The sequence below is a fragment of the Panthera onca genome, chromosome A3 (genome assembly GCF_046562875.1).
Source record: "Panthera onca isolate mPanOnc1 chromosome A3, mPanOnc1 haplotype 2, whole genome shotgun sequence".
NCBI classification, from domain to species: Eukaryota; Metazoa; Chordata; class Mammalia; order Carnivora; family Felidae; genus Panthera; species Panthera onca.
This window is the reverse complement of record NC_138341.1, coordinates 54,668,334-54,694,678: the sequence shown is the minus strand read 5'-3', so window position 1 is coordinate 54,694,678 and position 26,345 is coordinate 54,668,334. Positions and strand designations below refer to the sequence as shown.

General features: G+C 41.2%; 1 protein-coding gene across 1 annotated transcript; it reads left to right on the top strand.

The window, feature by feature from the left end:
- Nucleotides 1-589: 589 nt before the first annotated feature.
- Nucleotides 590-26,132, top strand: PLEK (pleckstrin). Its single transcript, XM_060659652.3, has 9 exons — nucleotides 590-741; nucleotides 10,429-10,584; nucleotides 10,833-11,014; nucleotides 12,607-12,698; nucleotides 15,624-15,808; nucleotides 17,582-17,686; nucleotides 22,166-22,249; nucleotides 22,923-22,992; nucleotides 24,391-26,132. The coding sequence occupies exons 1-9, from the start codon at nucleotides 700-702 to the stop codon at nucleotides 24,525-24,527; spliced, it is 1,053 nt and encodes a 350-aa protein (XP_060515635.1). The 5' UTR covers nucleotides 590-699; the 3' UTR covers nucleotides 24,528-26,132.
- Nucleotides 26,133-26,345: the final 213 nt, after the last annotated feature.

Below are 26,345 nucleotides of genomic sequence, written 5' to 3'. Positions count from 1 at the left end.
CAGTAGGACTCTCTGCTGTAGTACTTTGGGAGGGTCTTTAATTTATTCATCTGAAGGGGAGTCATAAAGCTGGGACTATCATGGACGATTTCTCATACGTTTGCTTGTGGATTTCCTTTGACATGCCTACTGTGGATTAGTGTTCTGCGCGACACCCAGTTCTCAGACCAGATGGGAGGCAGTAGACCTAGTGAGATCCCTCCCTACTTTTCTGGTTCCACCTCTTAACCTGCTGTGTGACCTTGAGACAACCACTTTCTTCTCTGAGCCTGAGTTTCCTTATATGTAAGAAAAGGACAATAATATCACTTCCCCAGGGGTTTCTTATAAGAACTAAACAAAATGAGGTTTTCTTGTTCATCTACCTCTTCCTTTCACCAATTTTTTTTCTCTTTAGAAGAATGGTTTTGTTTATGGTAACAAAAATTTACCTGGGGTAAATGTTCAACCCAACTGCACTTTTAGTAAGTCTTCGATGTTAGCAAAGAATGGGTTATTTCTCTCTGCAGTTCCTCATTCTGGTCTTCCACCCCAGTGAGAGGAAGAGGATGTGATCATGCGATCGCCAGCAGATGGGAAATTGTGAAAGGGACCTCGCTCTAGAAAAGCAGCCCACAACTGCCTCAGCTCTCAGAAGAGGCTGAGCTTCTAACGACACTTGTCTGAGAGTGGACTCGGCTGTCTGTTTGTCCATCCGGCATGGAGCCAAAGCGGATCAGGGAGGGCTACCTTGTGAAGAGGGTAAGCAGAAGTTCCACGTACAAGGGTATCTCTGAAAATAGCGTTGGGGATGATCGGTGTCCAGCTTTGGACTCTCCATCCCCAGTCACTTTAGGAACGGTTTATGCTGAACCTATTGGGCTGACATAGGAGAGCATCACAGCCTGTAGACCGTTGCAAGGGAAGCCAGCACATGTTCCACGGCGTTCTGTTTCTTAAAGGTGAACTAATCTAGCTCAGGCATCAGCAGTTTGATCTTGTTTGTTCCAGTTTGCAGGATATGGGAGGTGGAGGCCTAAGCAAAACCTAAATAATGACTTAGAGCATTTTTTTTTTCATGAGCCACATGTGTATATTATGCTAGAAGACTCACCCTCTTCTCCTATGCAGGTTACTCAGAGACTATTCCTTTGTAACTTAAATCCTCCTCCTCCTCCTATTTATTTATTTACTTGTTTTTGGAGGAGAGGACAAAAGAAAAGGATTAAAGAGAAATGATATAATGACACAGTAATTGTTGCTTATTTCTTGGGCCATCTTCTCAGAATTGGTGCATAAAAAACCTTATCTTTTTTCTGAAATTGGGCTCAAATCTCTTCATTCATCATTCTGAATGTACTGCTAAGGTAGCAGGAAGTGATTTTAAAGATTAGGAAATAGGGACAAGTTTAATAAAAAATACTTAGTCTCTCTGGTATGGCATCGAGAAGTTGAATTTTGTTAGCACTGTTTTTCTCCTAATGTTGGGTGTATGTCGTGTCATTGTGTGAATTCACACACAGGGTGGGCTGGTATCCTGTGGGCAACACCTACGTGAACAAATGCTCTCACAATGACCCAAGCAAGCTCAGTGTGTCAGAAGTGAACTGAATTAAGTACATTCTTTCAGAAGCCCAGCTCGTTAATCAAATGAGCACCTAAAGTGACTCTGTTTTAGGTCCTTCGTTGGTTTAACATTTTAGCCTAAAATGTTCTACCTCGGAGGGGGTTAAGCAGCACGCATTGCTGCCTGATTCTGTTTTGATTTAAAGCTAGAAGGGACTTCAGGTCACCTGGCTTCAACACCCCATTTCCAGAAGAGGAGACTGAGACCTGGAAGCCGGGTGACTACCCAAGGTCACATGGCTAAGACAGAGGTTGACACTAGAAACCCACTCTCTGACTTGGGTTTCTGACTCATTGTGCTGAACTCTGTCCAGTACACCAAGATTTTCCTAGAGTAAGTGTAACTTGAAATACGGTTTGTAATGCATTTGTGACAGTGAGAGTTATAAGTGGCTTCTGGAGAATAAAGGAGTCCACAGCTGATAGGCTCTTTAGCTAGCAGAACATCTCTAGCTACTTTGAAACATCCTTGGAAAAGACACACATTGACACACAGAGGTGTATGTGGATTCTTTGCAATAGGTGCCAACATTCTCTTTGAGAACCAGTAATAATGTGGACATTTCTATCCTGGTTGCTGGGGCTAGTATTCAGACAAGAGCAAGTGAATGGAAACATTTTGCAATGAAAATTGCTGTTATTAAGTTTGTATGTTCACATTTTAAACTCCACAAATTACAAAAAATACAGAAGACTAAATTTCTAATAAGCGAGGCTGCTCCACTAGAAAATGGGGATGAAGGAGGTTTGTCAAGCTTACAGACTTATAGTAATAAATAGTTTTTAGTCAGTGAGAGTAATGCTCTCAGATTATTGCCTATAAAAGCCAATCTAGAAAATGTCTCTAGAAAAAAGCATAGTCAAAATTCATATAGATATTTTCACAATTTCCATCTTCCATAATTTTCATGTCTACAATTTATATCTTCCATAATTTTTACATTTTTCTCTGGGACCTTTTGAACAGTATTTGTGGTAAGATTCATTTATTTGTCATTTTAAAGACATGCTTGGTTCAGAAATGTTCTCTTTGTTGGCTGCAGAACTACACCTGAAGCCAGAATTTCCTATAAATGTTTTTAGATGTTAAATTTCTTCCAGTTACCTCACACATTTGGATTAAAAACTATATATGTCAGGAACTTAGCACATAGTAGGTGCTATGTGTATGTGACCATGATTATTAATATCAGTATTGATATACACTTCAGTAAACAAAGGTCCTTTTCTAGATGCTAATGGGGATATGTACTGGTGCCTGGGTTGGTTGCCAAGTTAATAGTGAAGAAAGGACAATGGAAATCTTTCTCTGACAAGGCTGTTAGATGTCTTGACTATGGTTATTGATATCAAAGCACGATAAGCAATAACATATGAAGTCCCTCCATTTACTCCAGTTTAAGATATGTGGGTAGTAACAAAGAATATCTTTTTTCCTATGTCTTGTTTTGTGAAATAACTTTATTGGAGATAAGAAATTCGGGGTGGCAAGATACAACATTAGAAATGGTGGTTCAAGAATTTTGTCAAGTCCGAAATCTTGGGGTCAACAGTCAATGGCAATGACTATGAAATGTTCCTGAGTGGAGCCCAATGCAGGGCTTGAACTCACGACCCTGAGATCAAAACCTGAGCTGAGATCAAAAGTTGGACATTTAACCAACTGAAACACCCAGGCGCACCCCTGCTGTTCTTTTGTGCAAGATAACTGCTCACATTTTACAATTCAGGTTTCCTCCTTTAACTCCTGCCTCAGTTCTTTATCATAGAAATGATAGTTATGTGAAGGAAGGAAAATACATGATTCTGGCACTTTGCAATCTTTTCATTCTAAATAAGACCTAGATTTGCTTGTCTCAGAGTCTTGCCACTTTTGACTTTAAGGAAAAAAAAAAACAGCACGTGGAGCTGACCATATAGCAGCCAGCCACCGTACGAACATGATCTCATTCAATCCCAACCACCCTCTGAGATAGTATCATTATCCCCGTTTTACAGATGAAAAAACCAAGGCTCAGAGAGAATAAGTGACTTGCCCACAGTCAAACAGCTGGTAAGAGGAATACCTGGGATTCAAATCCAGGCTTGTGTAACGGCAAAACCCAACATCTCATTGATCCCATGTAACAGTCTGAAGGCAGGCTTACCCAAGCCAGCAAAAGGGAGGTTAGACGAATTTGCCAGAGCTACAGTAGAGCCTGGACAAACTGTACTGTGGGCAAGATTGGGTTTAGTAACCTCAACCTTCCTTTCTCTCTGATTGGGGGTTAATTCCAGCCAATAAACCTAAATGTCATTGGATGTCCTTGAAAACATACTACTGATTTGGATATGTTTATAATCAATCATAGCTTTAAAAAAAGAGAGAGGAGAGATTTCCACGCAATGAATAACCTAGACTCCACTAAGTCATGTCCCAAATCAGCCTCATTCCTAGAGGTTAATGGAGCAAACCACGCTGTCGACAGATCGACAATCAACTAGCAGGCACTTCACGCAGCTTGGCAGATCCCAAGAATGGCTTCGGGATGGGGTGGCCTGTAAGGCTGGGCGAAAGTGCAGGAATCAGAGTGGTGGGAAAGAGAAGGACAAGGGTGTTTGGGCAGGAAAGAAAAAGGCTGCAGAAAGCTGTGGTGGAAAGGTGAAAGACTCGGGTGCAAGAGAGAGCAGAAGGGTCAGGAGTCCCAGCCCAGGCATCCTTTTGTACAGCTACCTTGTCTTCTGGACACGCTACTGTGAAATAATTCCCAGCAATTTTCATTTGTTGACTCATCTCCATCATAACAGCTGACACTTGTGCTCACTGTGCAGCAAAGACAGATGTAAGCACCAGATGTACTAATGCATGTAATCTTTATAACAACCCTACAAAGTGGGCACAGCGATTATCCTTTCCTTTCAGATGAGGAAACTGAGGTACAAGAGAGGCAGAGTGCCTTGCCCAAGGTCACGCAGCTATTATGTGGCAGAGCTGTTCTGAAGTCAGCAGTGTGGCCTCAGTGTCATGAAGAGCCATGCCTAACTATGTTTCTTGTAGCCCTCCTGTGCTCATTTTGCAGTGATATTCTTCTCCAAAGCACTGTTGCTGGGATGGGTGGCGCCCAGGATAACTTTATACCAGAATGATTTCACAGTATTGTCTACAAACTGTGAAATCTGTCTATGTGGTTACCATTTTTTGAGCACCTACTACAAGCTAGCCGCTGTGCTAAGCCCTTTAAGTATATTATCTCATTTAATCTTTGCAACATGTCCGTTTTACAGATGAGGAGACTAATGTCTAAGTAACTTGGCTAAAGCCACACATTCTGGGAGAGGCGAGGTTGAGATTTGAACCCAAATCCTTAGGACTCAAGAAATCATTTTGTTGAGCACTCGGTGCCATTTCTATTTTGCTCACCCGATATGTTTTTATTGAGAAATTGTCCAACGTGGAAGGGTTTACTTATATAAAAAATATACTACTGAATAGTTTCCTTGCCTTCAAAGAATTTACATAGGTACAAAATGAAGGTTTATCTGGGATGTTATACAAGTGATTTCATGGATTAGTTTGGAAAACTAGATGATACAATTTATGATGTACCAGAAATGAGGACTTAATTTAATACAACAGCAACTTAAAATAACATGTCCCATGAGTGTGGGAGAATAGACGACACCTACTCACTCACAGTTCTGCTTTAGTTAGATACGCAGTTTTGCTCAAAACGTAATTTCCTTTGAATTCCAGCCACACGTCAACGTATGAAAAGAGAAGTCTGAGTGAAAGGAGAAGTTAAACGAGATGTTTGCACTCTGTGGGAGGTGTTTAGGAAGGGTTCTAAACACCAAATTCAGATTGCCCCAACCCTCAGCGATGAGTTGTGGCAATCTTCAGTGAAGCTACACAAAACAAAGTATGCCCCAGTTTGCGCACTGGTCACACTGAACTGGAGCTGTCGTTCAAGGTCACTCTCTTCCCTGGGTAGACTGGGAACAGTTTGACAGCAGAGACTGCCTCCTGGTCAGTTTTATACCCCAACACTCAGGACAGTGTCTGAAACACAGGAGCTGTTTTATCATGATTTGTTGAATGAACATGACTCAAAAAGAAAGAAATTTCCTGGAAAAAGACATGTGGAAACTGAGAAATCAGGGCTCCATATCATAGTAACTTTTGAAGTATTAGAAAAAATTTTCAATGGAGTATTCATTTTTAGACGGTCATGTTAAATGTTTTTAAGATGTATTTATTTTTGGCTTGTAGGTAAGACCCAAGGTTTGGTAGGGCATCTGTAAATAGAAGACATAAGGGACAGAAGGGACACAGGGTTTTTTGTTTTTTTTTTTGTTTTTGTTTTTGTTTTGGAATAGATGTGTAGAATCTGAGGGTTGAAAGGAATACTTCAAAAAGTATTTCATTGAACTTTCCCATCTGTGGCTTGCATTCCTTTTACTAAACCACTAACAAGCATGCTGTAGTACTGCTTGTGACGGGAAACTCACTAATTAAAATTTCTCCCTGAAGGTATGCAGCAAACCATTTTTTTCTGAAACCTCCACCTACTGGGCCTCCAAACAGTCTACGATAATGTTCTACACCTTTCAGGACAGTCCTCATCTGCTCTGCCTGTCCCCTTTTGGGCTAAAACCTAGCATTTCCTCCAACAATTCCCCAAGAGAGAAATGCCAACAGGCCCCGATCATCTGCAGCTTTAAGGTTTCCTGAACTCAAGGTCATTCTCCAGGTGCACCTATAAGCACAGAATTACAGGCAATAGGTAGTATTTACTGGGTGTTTACCGCGCTCTAGATCTTGCCCTAAAGCAATTTACATGGAGTATTTTATAAAAACACAATAACACTAAGAAATAGATAAGTAGCATTATCGCCATTAGCCAGATGTAGAAAATGAGGTTTAAAAACTTGCTCCAGGTTACATTACTGGAATGTGGCAGAGCCAGGATTTGAGCCTGGGCTATTCAGCTCCAGATCCATTGTCACCTACTGGTTATGCTCCATTTAAAGTTAGAGTATTACTTTCATCACTTTAGATCTTGTGCTTCTATTTATACAGCCTGCAATGACTTGAGTTTTTTTGGCAGCCTACATCAAACTGCTGACTCACAGAGCTCCTTTTTTTTTTTTTCCACATGCCTGTTTCCCCAAAATCTTCCCCAATACATTTTATACATCTTTAAAAAAAGTTACTAATAAAAAGATTATATCTTTTTCAATTTTAATTTGTGTTTCTCTGAATTCTGTTGCAGCAGTACGTTTTTATGTTTATTCACCCCAGGCTTTTCTTCTTTTGAGAAGTGCCTGTTTATATTGTTTGCCCATTTAAAAAAATTGGGAGGGTTTGTATATTTCTTATTGACTATAAAGGGCTTAAAACTATATTAAAAATATTAACCTTTAATTATATTATAATATATTATAAATAGCCATGCATTTATGTTTGCTTTTCAGTTGTTGCAGGGTTTTTTTTTTTTTTAATGTACAGAAGTTTAATTTTTTATATGGCCAAATCTCTTGTCTTTTAAGATTTCTTCTTTTGGTGTCATGCATTGTCAGACTCTTGTGCGCTAAACTATACCAGTCCCATGATAATGAGCAGTTGTTCACTGGGAAATTTTACATCTGACTCAGCATCTGAAACCAGCTCATTGTGATATGAAAGTTTAGGTTTTGGCCTACAATGGGAAAAAACACACGTATGCCATATATATGTATGAAATCATAAAACGTATCTATTATACATCTATAAAATCATGATGTAATATGGTTTAGATGTTTTATGATTATTCATATATAACTATGATTGTATAATATACATTATATTATATATTTATGATATATATGTGTGTATATATATATATATATATATATATATTTGAGCTTATATATATGGCTAGCTAAGTAGCCTAAGCATTTTGATTTAGAGTCTAGAACTACAGTTATGCAAGAACCCAAAGGAAGATGGGATCTAGGGAAAATGGAAAGAGCATAAAATTGAGAATTAGGAGACCTGGATTTAGTCCCAATTCTGCATTAATTGGTCAGGTGTAGTAGGCCCAGTCATTTAACTGGGCCTCAACATTCTTACCTGTATGATGAGTGCGTTGGTAGATGACCCTGACTGCCTCTCTGGCCTGGACGTTCCTATGATCACACTTCCAGGTGTGCTACTGAATGAGCACCAAGGTGCCTGGGGACAGAAGGGGTAAATGCAGGCGTGGCTGAGGAGAGATGCTGTCAGTGTAGTCCAGCGAGAAGCTGCAGCAATAGCTGAGAGGAGACAGATCACACACAATTTCATCACCCTCACCTAATTAATTGCTGCCAAGCCTGGAAGAAAGTTTCCACTTTTAAAATGTTCAGATTTCTTTTGTTTCACAGAATATTGGCCTCCTCACTGTGTATAACGAGCCCAAATCCCAGATGACACATTCTCCTCTGAGGAAGTTGACAGAGTCCCTAAGGCTACATTTGAATTAGGAAAGCCCAAATACATTTTGAACAGTTGGCTCTGGAGTACCTTTATTTTAATTCTCTACAGAAGGAATGCAATGCTGGCTGACCTCTCCCAGTTTATCCCAATTCCAAGGCCAAAAGCCCTGAACTACTGGCCGTTATTAGTCTTTGAGAGACCTGAGGTAGGATATAAAGTTTTGTACTTGAAAGGCATTTTCTCCTTAATCTAGCCCAGCTTCTTACTCCTAGCTCTGTGAATATATCTTTGATTACTTTTAGTTATTTTACTTTTTTATTAAATAGACTTCCCATATTTCTCTAAAAGTATATCCCAAATTAAAAACATTAAAAAAAATTTTTTTTTTTGAGAGATACAGAGCGTGAGCATGGGAGGGGCAGAGAGACAGGGAGACAGAATCTGAAGGGGGCTCCAGGCTCTGAGCTGTCAGCACAGAGCCTGACACAGGGGGCTCGAACTCAAGAACTGTGAGATCATGACCTGAGCCCAAGTTGGACACTTAACCAGCTAAGCCACCCAGGTGCCCCCCAAATTTTAATATATATTAGTGTCATGGGTTGTTCATTTATTTATTAAGTTTTCTCAAGTTTTGCAAAATTTTGAACCCACAGAGAAATAGGAAAAATAGTAGGATTACCCATATGTTCTTTACCTAGATTTATCACCTGTTAACGCAAGGGTGCTTTTGCTCTCTCTTCCCTGCTTCTGTATCTCTGTATAAATACAGACACATATTTTTATACTGAGATACTTGCGAATAAGTTGCAGACATCATGCTACTTCACACCTAAATACTTCAACATTTATCTTCTAAGAATTAGGACATTCTCCATAGTTTTCCATTATTAGATGCACCATTTTGCACTCCTGCCAGTCAGGTATGGGAGTTCCAGTTACTATCCTTTCCAAATCTTGCCCTTCTCAATCTTTTTAATTTTAGATACACTCATGGGTGTGCAGAGGTATCTCATTTGCTTTTCACCTGCATTTCCCTAGTAAAAAATGATTTTGAGCACATTTTCAGAGGCTTTTTGGATATCCTCTTTAATAAAATGCCTCTTTTAGTCCTTTGCCAATTTAAAAAAAACAGGTCATTTGTATTTTTTTACTGATTTATAGGAGGGGCTTTTTATAATGTGAATATGAGTTTCTCTTAAATAGATGTAAAACGGATAGGCATTTGATTGACATTATTTCATGTATCGGCATAGTGTCTGGCATTGCCCATTTTTTAAAAAGAGAAATAATCTAGTGTCAGTATGGACAGTTATTCTGCCTGTGCAGAAGAGAGATAGTGTGTTCTAATTAAAAAAAAATTTTTTTTCAGTAACTAAAACAAAGGAAACACATGAACAAGCAAAATGATAGTCCCCCAAGTATTTATCTTCATTGTATAAATAGTCTTCCTTTTGGGCAACTGGACCTTTATATAGAAGCTGTTAGTATTTTAAGATAAGCAGCAGGATCTGCTGGGAACTGGATGATAATTCTATTTTGTGGTGGTCATGACAAGGTGATACCATGGGTTCAAAGATGAGAGGCAAAGAACCTCTTCCTTTTCCAAAGTCCTCCCAAAATATGGACAAGAAAGAGAGACTTTCTTGATGTAGTCAGAATGGTTAATTTATTGCTACAAGGGTGGTTGGCATTAACCCCAACATTTTAAATAAGGATTTTCCTAAGGCCACACTGACGTGGGTAGTCTCACTGTATTATAGATGATTTTGCAAGTGATTTTCATACAGCTTATCTATGCTCATACACAAGGCTGCTCTCTGAGTTTCTTCTTGATGTTCATATTCAGATAAAATCTGATTAGACCAAAGGATGGCAGTAACCACAGCTAGCCAATACCATTTATGGCCTCCATGCCCATAGTCAAAACAGCTATTGGATTATGGTACCTTTCCAGTGAGTCTGGCCTCAGGCATCAGTTACTATTCAGTAACTGATTTGATACTTGAGATAGAATCTATTTGCAGTCCCTAAGTGGAATGAACACAGTGGGCAGAGTTGGGAGCAGAAAATAAGGCTTTCTGTGGCTGAAATGCACAAGAAGGGGGTTAGAGAGCCATACCATATTCCCTTGGTAATGGCCCATGCGAAGCTTAAGGCCTGCCTATGGAGGTGTATATATTTTATCTTAAAAATTTTTTTTTAAAGTTTTCAGTGGAATGGCAGTCCCCTTCTCCCCTGAAGGCTGCTTTCCTACCAGCCTGGTCGTGTGACCAACGTGCATCACCTGAATCCACACTGGCCAAAACTAGGCTATTTACCAAGCTGTGCACCATCTATAGAACCATTTTAGAAGACATTGTGGCACAGCTCTTTTTGTTTCATTACAGGGAAGTGTGTTCAACACCTGGAAACCCATGTGGGTTGTATTGTTAGAAGATGGAATTGAATTCTATAAGAAGAAAAGTGACAACAGCCCCAAAGGAATGATCCCCCTGAAAGGAAGCACACTGACTAGTCCTTGTCAAGACTTTGGCAAAAGGATGGTGAGTCAACATTCCTAGCCATGATGAACACCTTGTAATGCTCTGACATTTGAGCCTGTGTGTAGCCTACAATGTGAATGGTGCTCCCTGGGTCTGTTCTTCTTACCAACACCCATACTCAGCCCTAGGCATTTGGGTTTCTGTTGGCTGAGCACTTCCAGAATGGGGTTGACTCTACTACTGTGCTTCTAAGGGAACTCAGACCTTTGAAAGGAATCACTCCTAATGGGATGTGTTTTGATTTTTAGTTTGTGTTTAAGATCACTACGACCAAACAGCAGGACCACTTCTTCCAGGCAGCCTTCCTGGAGGAGAGAGATGCTTGGGTTCGAGACATCAAGAAGGCCATTAAATGCATTGAAGGAGGTCAGAAGTTTGCAAGGAAATCTACCAGGAGGTCCATTCGACTGCCAGAAACCGTTGACTTAGGGTGATTTTCTTTGCTTCACTCTACCCTCGTGCCCCCTCGCTATGGAAATCTCACAACAGATCCTGCTCCAAGGCTTGCTTTGGAGGCTGTATCCACTCCTCCAAGTTGATGCTGGCACTTGGTGTACTGAGATGTTTACATGAGTCTGAAGGAGTGATCATAGATTCTCCAAGGCCTAGCAGCTGAGGAGAGGAGCCTAATGCAGTATAAATTCCCTCATTTTGTGCAACCTTGGTAGAAAGAGAGACAGAGAGATAGAGACAGAGAGAGAATGCATACTTGCATTTTTGAAGTAGCTATAATAAGTTAGTCTTGAAATAAAGGTTCAGGATCTCTAGATAGGCAGAAAAAGGCAAGTAAGGTTTCAAGTTCAAGTTCATGCATTTACACAGCCAGCAAGAGCCAGCCAGGGTGAACAACCATCCTGGGCAGAAGTCATTGGTGCCCTGACTTGGTTTAAATGGTCTTTTCTGTTGGCTGGTTTGGACTTGCAGGCGAGAGTTGTTACCTAAAGGTTTTTAGAGGCTCACAGGTAAACTCTGCCTCTGACAGGGGTTGGGAACAGGGTTTCTTCCTTCCTGAATGTTTCACATCTCCTACCACAAGAGCCTCTTTCCCTAGGAGTCTCTTCACTTCTTGCTAGTTTTGCTTTTGTGTTGGACATACGCTGAAATGGGAGCCCTGCCAGGAAGAATTCCATGTTGGTTGCTTAACATGTCCAACAAGGATTCTGTTTACAAAATGGCGAGGGTTTCTGGGAGGGGACTGAAGAAACCCCTTATGCAAGCCCACCACAGGACTTGGCATATCACAGGGATTTAATAAAATTTGCGCTTTGAGCTTGGTGAGAATGAGCACCTTCTCTTACCAATAAAGCTTTTGGTAAAGACCCAAGAGGCAGTGCCTAGTCCAGCTGTAGTTGCTGGGAGGGGTTGAAAAGTGACCATGTTTCCAGCCACAGCTGTCAGTGCTATGTGGGGATGATGTTTGTGCCACAGGATACACAAAAACGGTCTTCTGTTTTGTTGTCTGCAATTTCTCTGATAAGGCCATCTTTGGTTTATTACTTCAAGGCCAAAAATGAGAATTTGTCATCTCTCATAATTTTTAGAATAAGAGATAAGCTTAGCACAAATTTTCTTTCTTGGAGGCAAATATCTACAACAGATGGTCTCTTGAAGGACACTTAAAGAAGTAAGACATGAGGATTGAGGGCAATTAAAGACCTAGAATGTGTATGAACAATTGGCCCCAGGAACCTCTCCTCTTGGCACCTAACTGGGGCAACTCTATTTCAGGCGCTAGGAGTTATATCACCAAAGAGCTCAAAGAGCTTAATGTCTCTTAATGTAACAGACATTAAATACATTCCCAGCACATTTTGCTGAATCCTGTATAGGCCACAGAGTTATACAAATATGAACCCAGCCCTTTAACTACTTTTGATCCAGTGGAGAGACCAGGCTCAGGGGCCACCTGAGGAGGGGGGAAACTTGTGATCATGGCAGGCCTTTCCAAGGTGGTGACTTCCAGAGAGGACTTGCCATTCTGAAAGGCTCCCCACTCATCCATCTGTTTTCATGTCTGCACAGTGCCTTGTATCTGTCCATGAAAGACACTGAAAAAGGAATAAAAGAGCTGAATCTAGAGAAGGACAAGAAGATTTTTAATCACTGCTTCACAGGTAAAAAGGCATGGCAGGTCTGAAATAGGGCAGCTGGGGAAGGCAATATGTAGTTCTCGCTCAGCCTTATGTGTGGGAGGGTGTATGAAGCATGGTGGGTGAACGGGGTCATAGAACTCAGGCTGGCGAACATGAGAATTGAATGTCCCCAGGGTGGAAGCAGAAGGAAAGGCAGAAAAGAACTATGCTGTTCAAGTTAAAGTTTTGGAAGTTCCAGCTAATCAGTCAAAGGGTCTCTCTACCTCTAACCCAAAATAAATGGCATTATGTTGAAACAGACACAGAGTTGAATAAGTTGATAAACAGGAATCAAGGTATACAATGTAAGATTTAAGTGACAATACTAGAGATGTGTGAGGCCGCACAGGATCCGGCATTAAGTGTCACAAATTTAGGTGGATGACATAGAGGTTAAAAACATATTCTTTGGAGCCAGACTACCTTAGTTAACATCCTAGCTCGGCCACTTACTTGCTATAAAACCTTAGGCCAATAACTTAGCCTCTCTGTGCTTCACATTCCTTGTCTATAAAATGGCGATAATCACAGTGCACCTACTTCATAGGCTCTCTGTAATATGTTTAGAACAGTGCCTGGTATACAGTAAATACCATATGGTGTGAGCTCTCAGGGTGGTTTTTATAATTAAGAAGTCACATGTCTGAACAGACAATTCTGAGTCCAGAAAAGAGAAAGAACTCAGGGGGCTGTTGAGACTCATAGAAGTAGAGGCTTAAATTTTACTCAAAGAGTTGGGTGGCATTTCATTATGTATGGTGAGGACAAAGTTATGAGGCAGAGATATACGGAATATGCATCCAGAAGAAGAAAATGACCAGCCTAGCAGGGCTGATGGTTCATTAGGGGGCTAAATGGGACACGCAGTTGGGATTAGGTTGTCAGAAGCTGAGCATGCCTTATTTATGGTGACAGAAAAGATCAAGAGAGAAAATCTCTGAGAAGATACAACCGATGTAGAATCTGAGGGGATATCCAATCAATAGATACTTCACAAAAACCATTCAGGACAAAGTCAGGAAGTGTGATCTGCAGTAGCAGGGTAGTGTCCCGTAGGAATCAGCCTCAGAGAGTTAAGGTTGTAGCCTGTTAACATTAGAAAAGTCAGGGCTAAAATTTGGAACCAAGATACCAAGCCATGGGCAGTGGTAAGGGAAGCTGACAAGAGGAAGGCAGGGCCCTAACTCTAGCAGGATTGATGTCACTAAGACAGAGCCTCTAGCAAAGGAGACAAGGAAGAGGTTCTGAAATAGGTCTGGGGGCAAGGTCCAGGCCATACCTATTTCCTGTGTATGTTACTGAGTCCCAGAGTACAGGGCTAGAACTTCATAAGTCCTCCCCACTGAAGGTCAGTATTAGTTCTAGAAATTCAGGTAGATCAAGTTTTTCTGTGGGAGTCAGGTGGTCTCAGCGGAGAAACAAGACTATGGCAGAGACTGGGACTCAGGCACTGCTGAAAAGTGATGGAGGACCTTGAATGTTGGAAAAAAGGAAGACTGAACTTGTCTTTCAAGCTTCAGCATGCCCGGCTGAGTACATATGGACTCCAGGGTGAGAACACTTGAGTGAAGGGTCATTGCTGGTGTAACTCAGGCCTAAGGTTACTTAAACTCTCCAAGTCTCAATTTTCTCATTGTTAAATGAGGTCTGTAATTACTCCCCTAGCACTTTCATAGGGTCACTATGAGGTTTAACAGCAGAAATGCAGTATTAATTAGTTTATCCTTCTACAAAATAAAAGTAGGTAAAAGTGTCTCATATATGATATTCATGGAAGGCTCACTAACCAATGTTTCAAAGGTAGTATATCCTATTGCTCTTGCTTTGATGACCGGGAACCTATTGCCTGTTACGCTGGCTCCCTGGTTGTCTACATTTATACAGAATATGTCATTTTTCATGTAAAGCTTCAAAGTTGTAGCCTGCTAATAATCCAAATGATGGGTCAATTCCCTTTTATCTTCTTTAAAACAATTTTTTTTAATGTTTATTTTTTTGAGAGAGAGAGAAGGACATAGTACAAGCGGGGGAGAGGCAGAGAGAGAGGGAGACACCGAATCTGAAGCAGGTTCCAGGCTCTGAGCTGTCAGCACAGAGCCTGACGCTGGGCTTGAACTCACCAACTGTGAGAGCATGACCTGAGCCAAAGTCAGATGCTCAATTGACTGAGCCACCCAGGTGCCCCTTCATTGCCAGATTTCTTAGTATGCCATCTAAGCCTTCCCACTCACCCTGTGTCTTCCTCACTCTCTTGTCTTCTTTCACCTTCTTTCCACCAACTTTACCCTCTGCCCCCAAAAGGGGCTGCTTCATGCCTGTGGGCCTCTGTTCCCATGCTGCTGCTTTATCAGCCTGTGCTGGTTCCTCTCAGCCCTATTTTATGTGCTTGGCAAAACATTTTACTCATGTTTTAAGCCCGAGCCCCATGCCACTTCCCTTATGAATCTTTTCCCAACAGCGTAGACCAGCCCCCCGCCCTACCCACCCGCTTCCACACCTTCCTGCAGATTTGACCTAGTAGCTCCACTGAACTGCATTGATCCATAGCAGAATGCTTGTTACAATCCTTCAGTACATCCCATCTCTCCCTTTTAGATTCCCTGAGGGGGAATCCCTAATATCCATCACAGCACTTAGCACCTAGTAGATGCTCAATAAGTGTCAATTCATTAGTGGAGTAAATGAGTGAGTTTGTAAAACCTATTTCTCTGATGTATGGATTGCTCCTTAAGGAGCATGTAGAAGTATTTATCCTGCTGATTTCATTTTTCCTTCTTGGAATAACAGGGAAGATGAGACAAGTGAGACACTTGGGTGCTCTAGAGCTCTTCAGGGGTGACTATCAGTGGCTTGTTCTTTGGTAACTTGGTAGGGAGTGTTAACCTTCCCTCTAATGGTCCCATCCAGGCAACTGTGTCATCGATTGGCTGGTTTCCAATAAGTCTGTTCGGAATCGCCAGGAAGGCCTCATGATTGCCTCCTCGCTGCTCAATGAAGGGTACCTGCAGCCTGCTGGAGAACTGTCCAAGAATGCAGTGGATGGAACTGCTGAAAACCCTTTCCTGGACAACCCTGATGCCTTCTACTACTTTGTAAGTGAGATATGCTACCCCTTTACTCTTCCTGTGATGAGGGCTGCCCTGCACAGATTCTAGGTTGGTCTTAGTTCATACCCATGTGTGCAAAAGAAAGGGCCCAGCCCTGTAGAGACTTGTTCACCTCTGCAATGCCTGCTATATCCACTTTAAAGAAAAATATTGTTTACTTGAATAGTTTCCTTTAAAGTGACTTTTAAAACTTTATTCTTTTTTTTAATTTGAGAGAAAGAGAGAGAAAGAGAGAGAACACTGAAGGGGAGAGGGGCAGAGGGAGACAGAGACAGAGAGACAGAAAGACAGAGAGAATCTTAAGCAGGCTCCATGCTCAGCACAGAGCCCAACATGGGGCTCAATCTCACAAACTGTGAAATCATGACCTGAGCTGAAATCAAGAGTTGGATGCTCAACTGACTGAGACACCCAGGCACCCAAAACTTTATTCTTATTCTAAGCAATAATTAATTTATAAAAACCTATTAGGTCCTAGTACATTCCAGGCACTCTCCTAGACAGAAGAGATACAGTGGTGAAAAAAAAAAAATAATGGGCAAAAACTGCGGCCCTCAGGGAGCTTCCTTTTTAGAGGAAGATCTGTAAAATCACAATGTGCTGGTTGTATTTTTCTAAATATATATATATTTTTATTTTTTTAAATGTTTATTTGTTTTTGAGAGAGAGAGAGACAGAGTGCAAGCAGGGGGAGGGCAGAAAGAGAGGGAGACACAGAATCCGAAGCAGGCTCCAGGCTCTGAGCTATCAGCACAGAGCCTGACGTGGAGCTCAACCATGAGATCATGACCTGAGCCGAAGTCGGATGCTTAACTGACTGAGTCACCCAGGCACCCCTACAATACGCTACTCTTAACACAAAATGTGTTCATCCACATCCCCTCCCCCAACCATCTTGTTTACCTCCATGTATGCTTACCACAGATTGGGAAATACTATATTGCACAATATGGACCTAAACTTGGGCCAAATAAGAAAACCAGCGACAGTGGATTTCTAGGGGGATTTTGGCAGTTTTGTTTCAATTCGGGGTCAGGGCATAAAAGGTAGGAAGCTATTTAAGGGAACTATCTTCTTACAAAAATGAAGTGAATATCCCCAAGAGAGTTTCATTTCACTTTGGGGGAAGTTCCACTGTCAGTATTTTCTTCTTTCTAGACCTTTGGTCTGGTTGTTTATAGCCATTTAAATGTGAGATTCTAAAAATACCCACCAGAGTGGCTCTTCTTCCTCTGTATGGTTCATTACTTGCTTATAGCTGAGCAAGGCCCAGTTTGCTCTTGACCTTAGAACATGAAGCTGGACACATCATGTTCTCAGTCTTCTCAAAGTGGAAGGGGCTGAGTGGTAAAGGTCATAATGGAGATTGTGTTATGCAGTGTCTTATAAATTAGCTAACTCTACTTTAAAGGATATGGCCATGAGGTGCCAAGAGAAGGAAGGCTTTGAAGGAAGAAATGTGCTGAGCTAGACTTAGAATACAGTTTGCAGAACCCAAGAGGATGAAAGGATATTGACAAAATCACTCTTGAGTGGAGCATCTAGAAACAAGAAACAAGCATCTAGAGACAAGAAACAGGAAGAGGGGAAATGAGCTAACCAAGGACAACCTTTAGAGTTTAGGTCAGGATATGAACCACAGTAGGAAGGAGAAAAGGAAACCACCCCAGTGGCTGGAGGGGAAAGGGAGGGGAGAAGGTACAAGTAGCCATATGCCTAAGACTGGTAAAACAAACTTACTGCTTGGTTTCCCAACAGCCAGACAGCGGGTTCTTCTGTGAAGAGAATTCCAGTGATGACGATGTGATTCTGAAAGAAGAATTCAGAGGGGTCGTTATCAAGCAAGGATGTTTACTGAAACAGGTGAGTGGTCACCACTATTCTCTTCAGTCTTTTCCCCTTTACCAGTTTCTTTTAATTTCTAAATTAACCAAATAGTATTTGGTTCATTTGGCCAATACTCAACTAGAAAATGAGCCCTGCAGAGTGAAAGACAAAAAGCTAAGTAGATGATCACAGTGACTTTAGGACAGGAGGACTGAGGCAGGTAGAGTAGAAGATGCACCTTGAAATGGGGAAACTCTTCTTTTTTTTTTTTTTAAGTTTATTTGTGTATTTTAAGAGAGAGAGAGGGTGTAAATGGGGGAGGGAGGGAGGGAGAGAGAGAGAGAGAGAGAGAGAGAGAGAGAGAGAGAGAGAATCCCAAGTAGGCTCCTCACTGTCAGTGCAGAGCCCACGAACTGTGAGATCATGACCTGAGCTGAAATCAAGAGTCAGACACTTAACGGACTGAGCCAGGCACCTGGGGAAACTCTTCTTTTATGAATATCAGGGGAAAAAGAGATGTTTCAAAAAAAATAATAATGACCTTTTCATTAGCTGGAAGAAACCAATTGTCTAAAAGGTGCCATCCAAAAAACAGAGATGTTTCACAGTAAAAGTACTTCCACTCGCCTATCCCTCCTTCTTGCAAAGTGACCAGGAAACAGGAATAGGCCACACTCAGAAGAGGAACATTACATACCATTGAAAGCAAGGAAGTCATATTCTAGACCGTGGGTAGGTCATGGGGAGACCAAATCCATGACATGCCTGAAGCCAACTCTGCAGGAGCTGCAGCAGACAAATGTCAGATCCAGTCAGGTGGCATGCACTCAGTCCTGGGTGGGGGGGCGTGGGAATCATATGCAGTCACCAGGTCTCCACAGTCACAGGCCACTGTCAGTCTGGGAAGCAATGGCAGGGGTGAACCGGAGAGCTCTAGTTAGTTACCAGGTGCTAAGGCACAGAATGCCAAGAGGTAAGGGAATATAAGGGCTGGGGCTAAGTGAGGAAGCCAGGGACAACACCTGGTAGAGGAAAAAGCAACAGGAAGACATGAGAATATTCGGGGTGAAAAAAATTGATACTAGCATATGGTATCATAGAAACCAAAGCTGCTTCATAAGGCCGAGGTTTTAACTTCCTTGCTGTGCTGTGATCTGTCTTAAAGGCACTGCTTAGTATATAACTGTGGGACTGAGATTTGACTTACATCATGAGAGGAACTTGAACTGAGGTGAAGAGGGAAGAACCAAAGTTGACCATATACTCACATTTAAAAAGAAGAAATTTGAACTAGTTGAGATTAGGTATAGATATAGATTTTGAGTTTTACTAGGGAAGGGGAGCATTAGTGTGAAACACTTACTTTAACATTAGGTTTTGAGAGAACAGGATCCTAAAAGATAATTCAGCAAGGATTTAAAAAGAATTCACAGACTATTCTAATAACTTTTATGATAGGGTGACCACTGACTAGATCAAAGGGGAAGTATAGGAGCAGGGCCAGCCTTCTATAGAGAAGGCTCTGGCAATTGTCTGTGGCCAGAGTTTGCCTATTGCAAACTTCCTCTAGTTCTGCCAAACATCCTCATATTCCTGGTCAAAAATTTGGCTGAGGGTAATGGTTATCTGAATGTGTGTTGAAGATAATGGGGACTTGAAGTAGACTTACTTCTGTATTTTTCCTCACCTTCCTTTAATTGGCTTTTGATAAGTGCAATTTAGTTTTAGCTGGCCCAACTGGTGTACATTTTAGTCCTCCAGGGATCTGTTAAAATTGCACCCCAGGCCAATTAAACCTGGGTCTCTGGATTTTAAAGCTCTGCAAGTGATTTTGGTGTGTAGCCAAGGCTGAGAACCACAGAGCCAGCCTTTTTCTTCAAAGCTAACTTATCCTGCTATCAAAATACCACTATAATATAGTAATCCCTCTTAGCCTCCTTTTACTATGAAGAAAACAACAATCTATGTGCATTCAGAGATTTTGTTTTTTTTTACAATATTCTTTCCTCTAATTTTTGGCAGGAGTGAGAGGGAAAAGAAACCTCTTCTATTTTGATTGATGGCCCCCTTTAATGTTTCCAATCTCTTAGCTTGGTGGTTTATAACCCTGGTTCATATCACAATCATGTGAAGGAATTAAAAAAATTTCTCCAAGTGTCACAAAGCTAAACCACTCTGTGTCTGCTGCTGGGAGTTAGCAGGGTTAATGTGTGTAGAAGGCTTATCATGAAAAAGGGCACCTGTGTCCCACACCTCACAGGCGGGAAGTAGCTGTGTTCAACTGGAGGCCAGTCCTTCCCTCCCACCCAATTCTTCCCACTTCTCCCATCCCAGAGAAAATAATTCTACTTGGGGGATGTAGTAAATTTGAGGATAGATGATAGTGAATTATATTTAATATAATCCCTTTTTAAATAGTTCCTTCTGTTATGACAATGAACAAAATATCTGGTTTCAAAACTATGTATAGATTTTTTGATAAGGAGGGACAATATATCATATGTTTTTCTCATATCTTCTGCAGAGCTCAGCATCCTTCTTGGTCTATAATAGATAATAAACATTTGTAGAGAGAATTAAATTGAATATAAGTGGCTGGCAGATCAGCAACAATTCTTAGAAACCCTGGGCATGCACACATTCCTTAAAATCCCCCAGGAAATACTCATTACATGAAGGATGGCCAGAGACCCACTTACTAACATTAAGCTTTTCAGTGAGTCACATTGTGATGTCAATGAGAGCTTAAAGGCAATAGGTAGTTGACCAGGGTTGGCTGATTTCACCTCTTCCTATTATCTTCCCCTTCCACTGATTCACAAGAACTTGTTATTCACCCAGTGATTGCATGAGAGATCATGAAATGTGTGTTCACAGGTCAGGTAGAAATGGTGTAAGGCAAAAGCTTTAGCATCTTATTACCTAAGGCAAAGAACAAGAATTCGTAAAAAGAATTTTAGAAATTGATACAGAAGCCATTCTACACATGATATAACAGATAGAAATATTGTCTGTTCTCCCATATGACTCTATAGGATTCCTGGCTCCATCCTTCAAGCAAGTAAAAGCCTCTTTGGAGATGAGCTCCTTGGCCAATATAACTTAGACTCATTCTTGAAAGCTCCCTTTAAACTCCTTAGACTTGGCATCATGAAGGAGACACTGTTTGCTAAAATCATAAATGTTTCATTTTTTTTCTATAGGAGCACAGTAAAAAATATTGGAAAATTTGTATATGTGCTTGTCAATATATGGTGCTTTAGAATTAAATGATATGCTTCATATTGGCAAGACAGAAACTGTATATCATCTAATCTAATATACACTTTTTTTTCTTCTGGAGATATTTAAGTCATTTGAATTTTCTGGAGGAAATAATGAAATTAGGTTTACCATGACATTAAAAAAAATTATTATAAGCTGATTGAAGAAACTGTATAATTCAAGGAAATTACAAGCAGATATATGGCAGCTTCCAGGGTGAGATTTTATGTATCAGGCATAGGGCTGGGCTTTGGAGGAACAAAGGTCAACAAAACATAAATCCTGCCCTACAAACCCACAGTCTGGATGGTGTCATTCTTTGGGAAAGCCCAGTTCCTATGTGTTTTCATCATGTCTGTCACAGTGACTATTCCTTCCCGCTTCCATTGCTGCTACCTGATGTTAGTTCCTAATAATTCTGTGCTTAGATTGTTGCAATAATTTCCTAATGAACTTCTTTTTACCTTAGTATCTTCTCCCTGGCTTATCTTTAACCTAGCCAGCTGGTCCATCCTACATGTGGTCGCCATATTAATCTTCCTAAAATGTGATTGTAATCTTTTCACCTCTGACTCAGAAGCCATCAGCAACAACCCCCACCTTTTAAGTCTCTTTCCACTTTCCCAAACATGCCTCATGAACCCTGCATTCTAGCCAGACTGGTCTTATTCATTAATGTCTGCATATGCCTTGTGTATTCCCATTGCTGCTTTTTTGTTGTCAAGTCTTTCCACCCACCTCTTTCCCATCCATCTGTCTCCTGTGTGCCCTCTGTGGTTAAGCGCAGAGGCTCTCTTTGACATCCCAAACCTACAGTGACATATCCCACATTTAATTCCCTTGAAATCTTTTATCTATACCAATTACTTGATTTGGACATTTGCTGTTTTATATTTCCACATAGACTGTAAACTATAGCTCTAAAGAGTAGAGCTATGTCTTAACCTCTTTATATCCTCTATGTTACCTAACAACCATGTAGGTACATTGTATAAAATATTGTCTTATGTAATACTAAACCTGGAAGGCAGTCTTAGAAATAATTAATCCATAATTTCATAACATCCAAACTATTCACTGGCCGTAGTGCTATCTCCCTGACAAAGACCTGGGTTGGGACCTCGTTTTCCTGAAGTTGGTATTTCATCTTTTTCTTTTTTCAGTTCAACAAAGCTTACTATGTAGATACTATATGTACAGAGTGATGCTAAGAACTCACCATGCCTCTTTTTATGTTGATCTTGGATATAGGGGCACAGAAGGAAAAACTGGAAAGTGAGGAAGTTCATTCTGAGAGAAGACCCTGCCTACCTGCACTACTATGACCCTGCTGGGGTGAGATCCTGTGGTCAACAAATCTATTGCACTCAGACCTCCATTGCATCTGCTATCTGGGCTTTCCATTCTCCTTTCTGCTCTGTTTATATCCCCATTTCCTCTTTACCCTCCCACTTCTTTTTCTCCTGCTCTCCTCTACCTCTTCCTCTCCCCTCTTAACTGCAAAGATCTGCAGTCTTAGGCTTTGAGGCCAGCACAAGCTCAGGGATGAAAGAAAATATCACTATATTGTTATTCATTTGTTTTTGTTTGCCCTGATCTGATACTTTCAGAGGGACTCAACCAGTCCAATTCATTGCTCTTGGTTTAATATGAAAAACAGTGATAATTCCTCCTCTGGGCCAATTTGGATGAGAGCACTGTTTAAGTCCAGCCATTTGGGCTGTTGTTTATTCAGAAGAGGGCCTTTTCCTTAATAAAAGGAGTCAACTCTAAAGCGTAAAGACAAACCCATCTGGGTTGGGTCCTCAGACCCTGCTTACAGTGCAGGGCTTACAGACCCTGCTTACAGGGCAGGAAGGGGTTTTCTTTAGTCTCCTTCTACTCTTACCCATTTGGGGTGCCCTAATCTACACCAGAGTGAGTCTGTATGGCTTTTGTACCAACAGGATAAGGTATGTTCGTGCATTGTACATTGGAAACATAACATGAGGGCTCCTCTCTTCTCTAGGGGGAAGATCCTTTGGGAGCAATTCACTTGAGAGGCTGTGTAGTGACTTCAGTGGAGAGCAACCCAGATGGTAAGAATGAATTTTTGTTTGAGAGAGGTTATTCAGGCTTCCTTTCCACACCTGGGCATCCTGAGCCAACAACAATCAATAACTGACTTAATCAATCGGGCTAAGCATGAATGAATTTCTGTCTGGAAACCTGGGAGAAAACAAGAGTTATTTTCTCCCAGATGCTGCCCTGTCTCTCTGGGCCTTGGAGAGGAGGAGTGGCTTGGTGGATGACTTGAGCAAATCCTTGAGCAATGCTGAGAAAAACCTTCCCCTTGGAACTGGCTTGGATGGAGAGACTTGTTACCTCCTGATGCCTGTAACTGAGCTATGGCATTCCTTAAAGGGGGACCTTTTACATATCCAGACCAGGAAATCTCCCACAGCAAAAGAAACATTTGTGCAGTGAGACAGTGCAGTGAGTGGAAAGTGCACTTGGCTTGCAGTTATGTCTGTGCTAGTCGGTTAGTGGCATGGTCTAGGGTGAACCACCTAATGAATCTGGGCCTTAGCTCCTCCTCTGGAGTGAGGGGTTGCACCAGTGACCTCTGGGTCCTAGATCACAAGTCTATGATGTGGTGAATGGAATAGCCATGCTGGTGTTTACTGACTTCACAGATGCAGAGATGAGGGGTATCACTGGGGAGATGTGGTTTAGACATCCCAACCCTGGTTTTGCCATGTCATTTTGGGTTTATGATGTTATAAAGGCTGATGGGAAAACACTACAGCTGCAAAAGCTTAGATTTTTGACTACTCCTGTATCTGCTCATTGTCTTCTTCTTATGGAATTACGATTTTTGATTTGAGGTGGATGTTTTAAGTCTTGTCGCACTATTGGCCAGTTAACTGCCTTTCGATCTTTCAACAGACTCTAACTTAGCCCCTGATAAAAACAAGTTCAAGCTTGTATTTTTTACCGGAAGTGGGTCTGGATTTTTGTTTTTATTTTTAATTTTAATATATTAGGGTCAGTCTTTGGCTTATATTACGAGCAGAGGAAAAGTACTCATTAGGCTCTCATAGAGGTACTCATTAATTGGTATGCAACAGTAGGAAATTTAGTTTGCTCATAAACTGTAAAAGAAACTGTAAACTGTCGAGTATTTTACTTATTTCTTAAACACACACTCATACCACACACAGTCATACTATGTACCTATCTATATACATACTATATCTATCTAGATATCTATATATAGTATTAGAATACTGTAGAATATTATAGTATATATCCATACTCTATATATGTATGATTATACAATAAAGATATATGATCATACAATGATGATAAGTTTGAAAGCCACATATTTAATTTTCTTAGGATACTAAAAAAATAAAAATTTCATTCCTTGCAAAAGGAGGGTGCCCAGGCAGTGTCTCTGCATGCACTTTGTCGCTCACTTTCTTTTTCACCAGGCAGGAAAAGCGAAGAAGAAAACCTCTTTGAGATCATCACAGCTGATGAAGTTCATTATTTCTTGCAAGCGGCCACTGCCAAGGAGCGCACCGAGTGGATCAAAGCCATCCAGGTGGCCTCTCGGACTGGGAAGTGAGGATGTTTCTGCAGCCCATCATCACTCTCCCAAGGGAACCCCGTGGATAAGCTTGGCCTAGGACCTGTCCACTTCTGGCAACAGACTGATGATAAAGGGCTCAGGGCTGGGAAATTTTTGTCTGCAGTGGTTCTGAATAGAACTAACCACATGCCACGTCCTGTTCACTTGCACCAATCACATTGCTTTCTGAAACCTCTCCGTGTCCCACCACGCAGATATAATAAGCTGTGTGGCATGGCTTCCCTGCTTAATCTCTCCAGGCCTGAGCTTAAAAACCAAAAGCCCTGTGATTCTAATACCCATAGAAGTGAAGTGTGTCTAGTTGTCCGGCTAGTGTCCCTGCTAGGCTCAGTCCTGGCCTTCAGAACCTGAGATATTCTGCTCTTTAAAACTGTTCCCAATCTATACTTAAAGGACTAGGCATAAACCTCCTTTGTTCTTGTTCACCACCTTCTCTTGCTCTTGGCCATTAGATTGTGTATCAGAATGAAGGAGGACTTTCTTCTTCCTTCCTCACTCTAACCAGAAACTTCCTGAAAACCAGTGCCACAGTGCTGTCTTTTAGGTTGAAGCCTTCTATACTTACTATAGCCTGGAGAGTTATACCTTCTGAGAAAATGACCCAAGGAAGCCAGGAGTAGCTGAGGGTCTTTTCCATGCCCAGAAGCCACCCAGAGCAGGTATATTCTACTCCCACCCAATGCTGACCTGAGATGGGTGTATTTTTGTCCCTTCCCAGAGCATTTCTCTATCTACCATTGGCTGTAACTGAGGGTGGGGGTGGGGGTGGGCTCCAAATCTTTGAGATTCTCTTTCGTTTGAATGTTTGCAGAAAAAAGTAGCCAGATGGGTTCCCCCCATGGGTTCTCTCCATGGGTGAGGGGTCTGGAGGCTGGCTAGCTAATGTATAGCCTCCAGTTCTAGAGGCTGCAGGGACTGGACCAAAGGCTGGAAGATTGGATGATGGCCTTATACAAAGATAACATTGAGAGGACTTAAGTCTAGACAGAGCTCACTGAGGTGGCCATCAACATTGTGCAGCACCTTTAATTCTCCAGTTAATGATATTGTGGTAATACCTGAGGTTTAGACACAAGCTGTAGCTGCTCCTGCTTGGCCTCCATGGGGCCTTGCGAACCCATTACCAACCCGAGTGATCTGATCTAGATTCAAATTGAGTACCTGTTTCAACTTTTGACCCTGTCAACCAATTAGTGATTCTAACCCTAAAGTGAGAAAAACAAAAACAGAAACAAAAACAAAAACAAAAAACCCCCAAACAGGTATATATGTGAAGGTGCATTTTCCAACTTCAGATTTCTAACTTTAAGGCTATAGTGAGAAAAGGAGAGCAGAAAATTCTTTCTGATTTTATCAACTCCTCTCTTTCCCTCCCCCAATTCCACATAATATCCTTGAGGTTATTTCTACTCCTGAATGGTTTTATCAACGGCCTAGAGGTAAAAGGCTATCTTTTCTCCAATTCTTTAGTAAGCTGTCTTTTTAGAACATGCACAGTTTTTCTATATTCAGTGTTAAAAGTATTTATTGATATGGAGTCAACTTTATGTTTTGAAACAAACATGACCATGTTTAACATCTCTTTGGTGTGATGGTTCTGATGTTTTGCTTCCCATGATGACTCTTCTTTTACACAACACACTTTCACTTCCTGAGGATAATACCATCTCTCATCTCTCAAGTTATCTCAATGACTTTAGAACATATTTTATTTTATCTTATTTATTTAATTAATTAATTAATTAATTTAAAAAAAATTTTTAACGTTTATTTATTTTTAAGACAGAGACAGAG

Coding starts and splice junctions, on each gene's coding strand:
- PLEK (XM_060659652.3), top strand. CDS start 700: ATGGAGCCAAAGCGGATCAGGGAGGGCTACCTTGTGAAGAGG. Junction 22,250..22,922: donor ACTACTATGACCCTGCTGGG/GTGAGATCCTGT, acceptor TCTCTTCTCTAG/GGGGAAGATCCTTTGGGAGC. Junction 22,993..24,390: donor AGTGGAGAGCAACCCAGATG/GTAAGAATGAAT, acceptor CTTTTTCACCAG/GCAGGAAAAGCGAAGAAGAA.